The following is a 12,505-nucleotide window of genomic DNA, read 5'->3' on the forward strand; positions in this document are numbered from 1 at the left end:
ATGCTCCCCCTGCTATAGCTCCATATTAGATACTCTGAACCGCGCAATATCTAATGCAGCGGTTCCCAATCTGTGGTACGCGTACCACCAGTGGTACACAGACACCCTGTCAGTGGTACGTGCTAATGAATTCATTATAATTACTTTATATGACAAAAATTCGCTGGTGGTTCTTAAGGTCAAACTGAATACTTTGCTGGTGGTACTCAAGGTTGTGTTGTTTTAAATTGGTGGTGAGCAATGTCAGAGTTTGGGACCTGCTGATCTAATGGATGACTACATGCATCTTTCCACCTATCCACTTAGAGAGAGTAAGTGCTATAGGGAATGGGTAGGGGGAGAAGCATTTCAGTAATGCCAGGCAAAATCATAGTAAGGCCACTCGTGTGTCTGTTTTTACCCCACAGCAAGTAAAAGCTAAACTAGGGTAGCTCTGTCCTCGTTCGTTCGGCATGGCAGAGGAAAGTTGCTGTGGTTTTGCTTCTCCTTAAAAGCAGGCACACAGGCAGGTAGCACAGAGCATCTCCCTTTTAACGCGCTGCAGTTTGTTACTTGTCCATACTTTCAGCGTGACTATGCCTACCTGTGCTACACCAGACAAAACTGCCTGTGGGGTCTAGGCCCTCCTAACAGCTGTGATTCCTCCCTGGGAAACGCCACATCTTGGGTGCCAGGCTGCTTTTACAACTCAGGCACAACTCAAGTATTGTGCCTGGGTAAGGAGTGTAAAGCAGGGAGGAGAAATGAATCCACAAAGTCTAGCTCTAGCGTGTGGTTTGCCAGTGGTTTCACAATAAATGCCAGCCAGCATTAACAACCTCAGTGACTCTGGGGCTGCTCTGTGAACTAACATATCTTGGTGAGTTGATTTGTTTTTAAGTCTGGATGGAGGTTTTAAAATATAATTCCTTATTCATTTTTATACGCCACAGCTCAGTCTGCGTCTGCCAAGCCTGGAAACAGCAATAAATGGTAAGGCTTGGTAGGACAAGCATACAGACATTACAAGTGATTAGAAAGTGCATATAGAAACAGCGAGAGCAACTAAGACAGCAGGGGCCAACCTTTTTGGCATGCCATAAATTACCCCCTCACCTTTCCCCTGGCCGATCTGGTGCTCTGCTTTCTGCTCCCAGCCCTGGGCTCCCTGCTCCATTCGCTGCTTTGTTTTTTGCATCCTGCCCTACCTGCCGCTGCGGTGCCTGTCCCCTCCTGGATCTGCCACGTGCCCCACGCCGAAGCTGCCCGTGCCACTTGTAGCACCCATGCCACAGGTTAGCCACCCCTGAACTGAGCAAATGAGCACATGCACATGCATTATCATTGAGAGAGTTCTCCTGGCAAACAAATCTGATCTGAAAACCATCAAAAGAAAGGACTGCCCGCCCACCTCACCCCCAGGCAAAAAACCAGCCCTATTAAATTCAAGCAGAAAACAAAGCACAGACAGAAGAGAGGAAGCACTACCTCTTTGGAATTAACCACTAGTGTTAATTGGGTTTTTGTCAAGCACTTTGATGATGGAAAGCACTATATACTAGGAACCAATAGAGTCGATCAGCTCAGCAGAACTGCAAAGATTAGAAAGAGAGAGAGGCAGACAGATAAAAATGATAAATCCTAGTCTTAGTCGTATCAATCTGTTCAATGGTAAAGTATGCATTAATGACACGTATCAAGCTGTACGGCAGTTAAAAGGGGCACTATCCCATCGCCGTCAATAAAGTAGCCGAATGAGAGAGATAATACATTTATCAGGAATTGTGCACATCTCCTTCCATGCGGCTGCTTTAGACTTACATTAATTTTGACTTCTATGATGGCTGCGGCTGCAAATGCCAGAGCTGCAAGGATCATACCTGTTGCCATTTTTTTAATAGGCCTGCAGAGTGAACGACAGAGATTTCATTATAAAAAGCGTCATTTAAAATGTATAAATACCATCCCTCAGAGTCAAAGATATTCCAAACTCATGAATTAAACTGTCCAAACAGGTGGCATCGCGGCTGATGTGCTGCTGAAGCTGACAATCACTTCGTCGAAAACTGTTCTAGTATACGATGTGGAACCAGCACCAAGGCCAATTAAAACTGATATGCCATGAAAAAAGCTCTTTGCTTGCAAGTTCCACATTGTCTTGTTCCGAGCTCTTCTAGTGGGAATCGCTTCTGGCATAATGTTAACTTACAACACGGGAGGAAGCACCGCAAATTATATATCTTCAAGCCTCTTTGGGGATAGACAAAAAAGGCAGCAGACTATTGAACAGCAAGCTTCCAGAATAGAAAAATATAGCGTTTATAATTATCAAAACTTCCAACCATCTGCATCACCCGGGCTGTATTATTTTTCAAGATGCACGTGGAATAGGTTCAGATCTCACCTACTCTCTTGGCGTAAATTAAGAGTGACTCCTTTATAGTTATGCTGATGTAGAGCTGGTTAAAGAGCAGACCTTGGTCCCAACTGGACTTCTGAGTTCAGAGATGGATCAAAATCAAAATACATTGGGATGATTATAATACAGATCTGGAATGAGGTCAAACAGTTGCAAATGTCTCCAGTCTTTCTCAGGATCTGAACCAAAACTGCAGAGCAGATCTAATAGTCTGATCCAAAACTCCACACCCAAACTCTCCTGAGCGCTGAGCTGCTGCAAATCCAAATTATGGGTCCAAATTTTGGAGCTTGAGCCCATCCCTCAATTAAATATCCCAGGATAGCCAAAGACATGTGGGCACTTTATGATGTGATAAATCAACATTTTTGGCCCAGATCTGGCATTGGGATTGCAATAATGCAGATTTCTGAACCAGGTGATGTCTCTTGGGACCACTGCTTCATGCAGGATATGTGCTGTTAATCCAGATGCTAATCTCAGGGAAGGAAAGACTGATTTGCATCCAATGTTACTGTAAGTGCAATATGATATGGTGGAGCAGGCCCCAAAGCACAGGATTTTCTCCAGCCTGTGCTGTAGGGCATCACTTGTAATCTGTGTGTGTGTTCAGCGTTTGGAGGTGTGACGGGCTAAGAGGTGATTCTGATGCTGTGCAAGGGCACTTCGGGGTAGCATGCAGAAGCAACGCCCAGCACGTGCTCCAGAGATGCTGTGGTTTAGGAAAATGCAATGCTCCCTAGCATGCATGGGAAGTATGGCTGGGGCTCTGCTCAGAAAGGGCCCGCCCGAGTCCTCAACTAATAAGTTCATTAAGCTTGAAAGGCCTGATCTGTGGCCCACTGAAGTCAACAGAAAGACTCCCATTGGCTTTGCAGGGGGCTGGAGAGCAAGGATGACCTTTGAGCTTGGCCCTTGCAGGAAACGAACACAGAGAAAGGCTCCATCAGTCTCTAAGGCAGGAAGGGAATGAGAGCAGTACAAGATTTACAATGAGAAGCAGTGGAAAGAAATTCAGAAAGGGAGAGAGGAAGTTGACTGTCGGGAAAAACTTGCTAACAAAAAAAAATCTGCTCTAACATGGGACATTCTGCCAAGGCAGATGCCTTGCCCTGCTGCTTGAGACATTTTCACGTGCGCTACACAAAGCACAAGGGACCTGGCCAACCTAATTTGCCTTTCCCCTCTCTGGAACATCTGTGGACTTTGCAGTAAGTTGGCAATGCCGGCAAATGCAAGACCCAAGACTCATTCAGAAACATGCAAGCCTGCATTTCTCATCCAGTTATTCTTCTGCACTGCTGCTGCAAAAGAATAAAGCTTAAGCCGCGTCCGCTGCATCGAGTACTTACGTAAAATTTAATCTGCACAGATTTAACAGGGGGTAGAGCCCAAGGTCAAAAATGGGGATGAAGATAAGAATCAGAAGTGGATTTAAGAACTGCAATACCAAAGAACAGCAGAGATTAGTGAATGGAAAACCACATACAGTACTTAAATCCATAAAGCACCGCCCTCCAGAAATAATGCCATTATAGGAGGGACATGAACAAACACGTAAAACTCCCCTTAAAATATAATCACACTTTACAGTTCGATAACTGCTCCTATTCAGTTTTTGAAAACATGAATGGATGTATCTGTGCAATGCCCTTTGGAGGCAGCTCTGGGGTATTAGCCCAATTTTGCAGAGGGGGAAACTGAAGTAAGATGTTTTCAAAGATCACATAGACATCTACAGGCAATAGAGATGAGGGAACTTTTGTGTCAGGACATCCCCTCCAAACCCTAACGATGACGCCAGGATTGGGGTTCTTCAACATTGTGTTGAAAAATCTCATGACGATGGGACCTCTTTGAGGGTTTTCCAACCATTCCCGGTGCCAGTCATGTCAGAGATCCCACAAGAGCGGCATGTCTCATGGGATGCCCTTCGTTGTGCTGCCAAGGAGAAGGGAGGGCGTGCGAAGGAATAAGGACTGCGGGGAGCAACCATCAAACACCCTTGGATCTCCAAGTGTGGATTTCAGGGAAGTTCTGCCTTTGAATTTCTCTGAAGCTGCTCGTGCACCCTGGGGAGCACAGAAGTGCTGTTACCAACTGGGATAACCCTGCACAGTCTGGGAACCTTAACACTTCACCTCCGCTGCAAGGGGTGAGCCAGGAAATGCACTCGCAGCACAGGGACCTAGAGAAGGGAGACTGGCATGTGCCTTCCTTCTCCAAGGGTGGTTGGGGACTGGTCTGACTCTGGTTTGACTGGAGCGGTTTGACGACCTTCACCAATTTGCACCTTTGCTCAAAAGGCTCCATTGAGTTGACATAGAACAGGAACAGCCATAACCACAGCCCCTCTCACCCCAACCCGGACAGGTTTCTGATTCAGTCCCTGCATTAGGAGTCCTGAGGTGGCTATTGGACTTAGGCTGTAAATAGGGCCCCTGGCAGTCATAACACTTAAGACGTGATTAACTAGTTAACTGCTGGTCAGCCAAGGCCTCCAATGCACTCCTCTGCATGGGAGTGCCTATCAGCTGACTTGTGATCCAAGCCACAGGAGCACTGGACCCCCCACTTGTTACTTGCCAGTGCAGGGGAAGCTGGGGATCAAGATCCCTGGCTCTCTATGCACCAGCAATAGGATGCATTTGGGATCTGACCCCCAGTACTTCCTGCACATAGAGGTACAGCATAAGGCACAATAGTTGGGACTGCAGAGCCTTTAACTGAACATCCGCCAGCCGTCTAGATGTTGCATTTGTCCTTGGTGAAAGCTGTTTGTTCAGGGCTCCTACAGACATACGAGTCCATTGTCTCACTTTAACTCCCTGTGAACTCTGTCGATAAAATGTGCTAATGCTTTTTCCCAGGACATAGCAATGTGCACCTGCAGGGTTACAGTAGGTCACTCCAAGGACAAGCAGGCTAGGCTGCATGCTCTTGCTTGCTACCTATTGTCAGAGGAACAGCCATGGAAGTTGGAAGGGTGATGTGTAAATGGCTGTGCTGCTCCTGTTTTGATCCAAGTCAAATGGCGGGACAAGCAGACCCACCTCAAATGTGATATCTGTTAACAGCCTAAGAAAGTGCTAGGGCCATAAGACTGTAAGCTTCTGCAAAATATCTAGCAAATTAAGGAGCTGAGCCTGCACCGTGGAGTCAATGAGAGGATTGCCATTTTCTTCACTGGGAGCCAGGCGGGACCGTAAGTGCAGTGAATGAACAAGGAATTAGAAAGGCTGGCCCCTTTCAGAAACAGTGCAATGTCCTCCAGGTTCTTTACCTGCATTTGGTCAGGTTTAAGGATAAGTCCTCCCTGAAACACAAAAACAATTACAAATTTACAATGCTTCATAAACACTAAGACAGAACTAGGGACCTACCTAATTTGCGGGGGCTGCCCCCTGATTTTGTGGGCAGAACATGGGCCCAAGCAGCCAGTTCATAGGTGAAGCACAGTGGGACCCCCACCTGATTGGCCAAGGGGCCCCAGTGCTGCTGACTAGCTGCTGGGGCTGCCTATCATGTGGCCCCACTCATTGCCACTGATTGGCTATGAAGGCTGCCTGTCATGCAGCCCTGCCCCTTACCGCCATTTGGTGGGGAGGGGTGAGCCATATGACAGGCAGCCCTCACAGCCAATCAGCAGCCATCTTGCCGCCAGCCCTTCAAGTGGGCAGCCCCACCCCTTCCCCATCCCAGTGTGCGGCTGCAGTCTGCTGGCTCCCTCTGGGGAGCTGCATTTTAATTTTAATAAGTTATTTTTTTCTTATTAGTGGATTTTGTAGACTCCTTGGATTTCACGAGCAATGCCGGATTTTGCAGAATCTGCAAAATCCAAAAAAATCACAAATTCAGTAGGTCCCTAGATATCACAGTACCCACAATAAGCAAAGAGCTTGCAGGACAGATCTCCATAGCCAAAGCAGCATTTTAGACACTTTGTGTTGATATGGTGAGCTCCCTGCCATGTCTCTTCTAAGAACATGGAACAGAATGGAATTATTTGCAGAAGAAAATTATACCCCTCAAAAGAGGGTAAATGGGGGAGATTTTATGACATGATAACACTGGAAGCAACCTCTTCTCCAGATATAAACAGCCCTAAATCTGGCAGGGAGGAAAGAATGGACCTTTTGCGGAATCCAAGGCTGGGATTTACTGTTACTGTTGAGGCTACCTTCCTCCACATCCATGCTTTGAGCCAAATCCTGTCCCTTAATGTTCTTGAATTTTGGGTAACCTCAAAATGTCACCAACTAAAGCCTATTTTTGGATAATACCTGTGATTTGGGGGCAATATTAACTCAGGCTCTAGGTCCTACCACCCAAGTTCAAACACCTGAGCAAGAAAACCAACAGCTCTGTTGGCCAAGGCCGTGGCAGACTCATCACCTTCTGCATGTGGTACAACCAGCAGAAGAGGGCAACAGAGCACTGTACTTAATGCATGTGGGCCGCACCATCCGGTGGTAGTTTGGAAATGTTATTTTGAGCCCAGGATACAAATTCATTCACAAAAAGGAAAGTTTAGCAGTCTTGAGAAAGGAGGATATGTACACTTGACTCGGGCAGGGATTTCTCTGAGCGCAAAGAGCAAACTGATAGCTGCAGACAGAATGCATTTCATTTTTGATTAAGAGAAGAAACAAAGGAAAAACCAACCACAGAAAGAAAGGGCAGAGTATGTGCTTGCCCTGTCCCTGGCAGTGTGCACTGAGCTGAATGCAAAATATCTGCCTGTCGCTGCAGAGAGCAGAAACAGGGGGGACTTGAAAGTACAGTGCACAGAAAAAGCAGCATAATGGTTACAAAGGTAAAAAACACCCTGGCAGGATCTCCCCTGCCCCCATCCTTCCACCGGTTTGCATGACTCATACCGCATGTGAATTTGGTCCTATGGAAGTATGAACATTTCACCTTAGACCCAACTTTCATTACCTCTTAATCCATTCCTTACCCAGAGAAATCTTTAGTAGAGGAAACAATGGGGATTTTACAAACCTGACTTCTGGGAAGCCTAAAAGAGGCACCATCTCAGTAGCACTGGGATAACAGTAACGTTCATTCATGATATTCGTTCTTCCCTCGCCATGCAACAGGGAGGGATAAAGGTTTTGTAGACACTGTGGTACAGGAGCTGGAAGTCCTGGCACATAAAATCCCTGGTTGGTTTATTTTAAGGCATGGAAAATTGAGTCACGTAATCATTGATTCTTAGATGCTTTGTTAAAGTAGCACTAAATAGATACCGGCAGAAATACAGAGGAAAGCGTATCTTATATACCCAGAACAGCAGCGGTGTGAATCACCACTGATTTTGCTTTCTGGGATTGAGGGGAGATAAAATATTACCCGAGGTGTTGTCTTTTTATGCCTCATTTGGAATAATTAACCTGGATGAGCAACTAATGTGAGTGACCCAGTAGGGTTTATATTTTGGAAATGAAAACCACTTTAGAGACAGGCATTTCCATGAGTAAGTGCTGATTTAACTGTCCGCATGTAAACTTGGGTTAGCTTGGTAAGGTTTCTGCCTGGAAAGGGAACCCTAAATAATGAAATCCTTACTCAGGCAGGTCTCACATTTATCTGTGGTTGTACATTGTTCCATTTCACCTTGCTCCCCACACTTTACCAATGGGTTTTGTTCATTTGTAGATGCCTGAATAAGGTGCCATTGGATATGCACTTAGCAGAAATAAAGACCCCCCCGGTTCCCAGATGCAGGTCACAATGGTTGCATGAACCTTTCTGAGAGGGATTAAACACGGCCTGGGATGATAAGTGACTGGCTAAAGCTCACAGGGGGATTCACTGCCCAATCCTGGAGAAGAGCTCAGGTATTCTTGGCTCAGAGCCCTCCTGTTTCATTAGACCGCCCTTCTTGCCCTGAGCCTTAGGAAAACCTACATGGGCATCTCCAGCTTTTTTAACATCAAAAAAAATGCAGCTCTCACAAAGCTGGAAAGCAGCAGGTTTAAATATTGAGAACAAATCTTTTCTTACATGTTAATTCAATTAATCTAAAAGTAAGTTCTGCTTTTGTACTCCTTAATAATGTCAAATACGTACAAAGTCGGCATCCATTTTTGTGGCTTGCAGTGTCCACCTGGACCCCTAAGGACAAAACAGACCACAGTAAGCCCTCCATTTGGGATGAGAAGATAAGAGTAGAGGAAAGGAGAGCATTACTTCTCTTTTCCTTCCTTCGCTGGTCTCCCCAGTCTCTCTCTCATGCTCGTTTATCCCGCCTCTCCCCGGCCCTTCTTTTTTCACTCCTCTTTTGCTTCTGCAATTAAGCCCAACATGCTCTTTCCATCCACCCATCTCCCTCGCCCTAGGAACCAAGCCAGACATTGGAGGCCAAGCCACCCTGGACGCCAGGCACCAGCTCATCGACCCAAGCAGACCCTTCATGGGGAGATGATAGGTCCTTGGTGCTCTGTGACTTCAGGGCAGTCCCTCCAAAGGTACAGTCCCCATGAGACCCACCGCCCTGCCTGAGCCGTCCTGTAGTTTACCTGTTGATCAAACAGGGCCCAGAACATCGGCAGTGGGATGAACAGGAAGAGGACGCGTGTCACCATTTTAACCTCATTGATCAGTTGTTTCTATTCAAGGAAAGAGAAAAGGATGGTGGTACAGCTAATGGCAGTTTCTGTCCCCAGTGTGTGAAGACCCCCAATTAACTCCGAGGAACTGGGTGGCAAAGTGTTTATCGTCTTAGTTTAGTTTAGTGGCACCCCCATTATTGTATTGCAGACTCCCAGTCCAGATCAGGGACGTGCTGAAAAAACACAGAGGCAGACCTGGTCCCTGCACAGCGCACTTGATCATCCAGGGAGAGGTGCGCTAGATGGAGGGTGGTGGGAGCGGTAGACAACCGCATGCACCCAGTTGCATACACAAATCACAAGAGATGTGTGTGCGCTGGATTTGCTGTGCAATGCTCCATATTGCATGGCTTTTTTGTGCTTCTTGAACTGTGTCAATGGACCGTGGATTTTCTGAATTTGGTGTAAAGGGAAATTTGCCCATGTCTGAGTATTCAAGGACTCACAGACACACAGCTTGGAATGACATGTCCCTTTCATGCCACCGTATTGAAATGCAATTGCCCACGTAGCCCTGGGTGAGCAGAGAAACCTCTTCTGTGCAAGGCACCACTTACTGAGTACTTCTCTGATGCCCAGTCGAGCCAGTGTTCCCTCTTTGGAATTAGACGGGAGCGGTTTTTCACCCGGTTCTTAATGGCAAACTAGAAGGAAGCACAAATGAATCACATACTTGGGCACGTCAGCCAATGAAGCCACCCCCTTTAACCTCCACTGCACCCCCATGTCCCATCCCAACTCAAAACTGCCCTCCCCATCCTCAGGCCTTCGCGTGGTCTCTGCAGCTACAGAAACCATGCTAACTTGGGTCCTTCACTTGGCACTTCTTCATTCCCAGGAGCCCACCTTTTGCAGGGGCAGCCGGCCAGACAAAGTCAATGCTTCGGGTTATTCAGGAAATAATCACTCTCCTTCCCACTACAGAATCAGAGAACCATAAAAGCGTGGGGCGGGAAGGGACCTCTAGCAGTCGACACGTTCAAACCTCCACGTGGAGGCAGGATATGGCACATGTAGACCATTTCTGAGCGGCGCTTGTCTGACTCGTCCTTAACCACCTCCTGCGCGGGAAGCTTCATGACCTCCTTGGATAGCCTGTTCCAGTGTTTCATCGTCACTCTATCGGCTAGACCATTTTTCTCTCTAGCTGCAAATTAGAAACTGCAAATGAAGCAGGTTTCTTCATATCCTCCTGCCACCACCTGGAAAGAACCGACCGTCGTCTCTTTTCTTCAGGTTTTTCCATATTGGAAGACGTACCGTGTCCTCCTTGAATGAAGCCATCTCCCTCATCCCGTCTCATTTCCCTTCCTTGCTGCTGGTTCATGCCGTTTGCTACTCAAAACAGCCCTCCACGTTCTCAGCCTTTGTACGACTCGGTGAGCCCAGTCCCACCCACCTTTCCTTAAAGATCGGGTTTTCCAAGCTGCCGGTCATTCTTGTTGCTCTCTGTTGGACTCTCTTGAGTTTGTCTACATCTGCTCTAAAGGACAGCGATGAAAACTGGACATGTTATCTAGCTGAGGTTTCAGCAGGACTGAGGGGAGCTGAATGCTTATCTCCCATGCCCTATGTGGCTGTTCGTGGATCCCAGAATGAGATTCACTTTTTTGGCAGCAGCATCACCACCTAGTTGACTCACATTTAGGTTGCAGCCTACTGTACTGACCAGATCCCCTTTCCTGAGTGCTGTAACCTGCCCTCTCCTTCCTCCTTTTGTGCTTGCACTCTTATAGATTCATAGATGTAGGGTGGGGAGGGATCTCAGTAGATCACCGAGTCTGACCCCCTGCCCTGGGCAGGAAGGAGCGCTGGGGTCAGACGACACCAGCCAGGTGCATGTCTAGCCTCTTGATTTTTCCTTCCTAAGGATGGCCTTTTGCACTGGAGGCTTTGCTTGCTTTGATGTTTCCTGATATCAGGCTAAAATGTCTGTATGTTGTAGACAGAAAAAAAAATAACGCTCAAAGCTCTTCAATGCCATTAAATGTCTGCAACCCCCCTGCCTCCGGGCCCCATCTTCAGCACTGCACATTTGGGGCTTATCATTATTCATGTCCCGATCCCATCCACCTGGCAGGTCCACTGGTCCCCTTCCTCTTTTTAAGTCTCACGGACAAGTCTCTGTACACTCTCTACTTCAAGACAAGTCCAGTGACTCTCTGAGGGCCCAGATTTTATTCCATCAGCTCGGCGTGCAAGTAGATTCAGATGTCTAAGTGTGATACTACTCCTGCTTGCATGAGTCCCTGAAAACCAGTTAATGCACAAGGTAGGTGGGACCTCCTCCTTGCTGCTTTTTTGTGACTTGGTCTTAACGGCAAGGCAAGTGTGCTACAAAACCGGATGTATTGCTGGATTTTCAGGGACTTGAACAGACTGGATTATAACCACACTTAGGTGCCCAAGTCTGTTTAGATGCACTACAGGTGGCCCTGGGATGCTCACGCTGAAGGCAGTGGGAGTCGCAGGCTTGCAAGACGGGGCCTTTCATGACTGTTTCTCTTGGAGAAGTTTCCTTTCATGACAGTATGATGAAGGGAGCGCCGTGAAAACGAACTGCGTTCTTGTCGTTTCTCTCGAAGCTACGTTTGACTCTATGCACAAAGATCATTTCTGACTTGATATAACGCCTGTCACGCGAAAAGCCTGCTCATCTCAAATTCACAGAACAGCCTTCCAGCCATTTTTCTTCTCTAAAAGCCACACTTTGGAGTTGGCCACTGTCACGGAGAAGGAAATGCCTCACTATCTACTGCAATGTCATTGCCAGACGTCTCATCCCTCGGTCCTTCTGCAGACCTATCTGAGCATTAACCCTGCCGCTCCTGTCCAGAGAAGGAGTAGATACTACTCGGGGCCTTCAAGGCTGGCTTCCTTTTGGAAGAGAAATTAGTGACGAGTAATTACACATAACCCCTCCCTTCTGCCTGACTTCAGACTAACCCAGCTAAGTACCTCTCTCTGCGTACCCCAAACTGTGAACAGACGTGATAACACACAGACCCCAGACAACCTCCTCACATTCATCTGAGCCTCAAGTCCCAGCTCTGCAATGGCATCCAGTGAAGTGAGCTCAGCTCACAAAACCTTATGCATCTCCAACTGAGTTGGTCTATAAGGTGCATCTGTACCCTGCCTTGTGCCTGACTTCGGACTAACACAGCAAACAACCCCTCTCTGTACCCAGGAACGACTACTGCAAGTACTTACTCTAGCTAGAAAGTTTAAGGAGGAGAGAAAATGCTTGCTGTTGGAGCTCATCAGCCAGAGTAGATGGGTGGGAAGTCCCCACCAGGACATGCTAGGGATGCAGCGAAGACTACCGAGCGGTTGTTGGAAGTACACGCTCCCCAGAACTGTTAAACAAGCTAATGGCCCGAACGGCCCATTTGCAAGAGCTGCCCTAAGAGGGACGACTTGACAACGCTAACAACAGGCAGTATTTTTTTTTCCAAGAGCACACACGGAGATAAAGAGCTTCTCAAAT

The 12,505-nt window shown here is 47.2% G+C and overlaps 1 protein-coding gene across 4 annotated transcripts in view; it reads right to left on the minus strand.

Annotated features, from left to right (window-relative positions):
* SLC15A2 (solute carrier family 15 member 2) overlaps positions 1-12,505 on the minus strand; it is an 82,027-nt gene that overhangs the window by 18,046 nt on the left and 51,476 nt on the right. For all 4 annotated transcript variants that reach the window (XM_019480520.2, XM_014599383.3, XM_059727482.1 and 1 more), the window contains 6 exons: positions 9,573-9,659; positions 8,923-9,012; positions 8,474-8,518; positions 5,682-5,714; positions 3,751-3,839; positions 1,801-1,882 (listed from right to left, as the gene is read on the minus strand). In XM_019480520.2, coding sequence (XP_019336065.2) covers positions 1,801-1,882; positions 3,751-3,839; positions 5,682-5,714; positions 8,474-8,518; positions 8,923-9,012; positions 9,573-9,659 — 426 coding nt within the window. The remainder of the gene's footprint in view (positions 1-1,800; positions 1,883-3,750; positions 3,840-5,681; positions 5,715-8,473; positions 8,519-8,922; positions 9,013-9,572; positions 9,660-12,505) is intronic.

This window comes from Alligator mississippiensis, chromosome 4 (assembly GCF_030867095.1).
Source record: "Alligator mississippiensis isolate rAllMis1 chromosome 4, rAllMis1, whole genome shotgun sequence".
In the NCBI taxonomy this organism is placed as follows: Eukaryota; Metazoa; Chordata; order Crocodylia; family Alligatoridae; genus Alligator; species Alligator mississippiensis.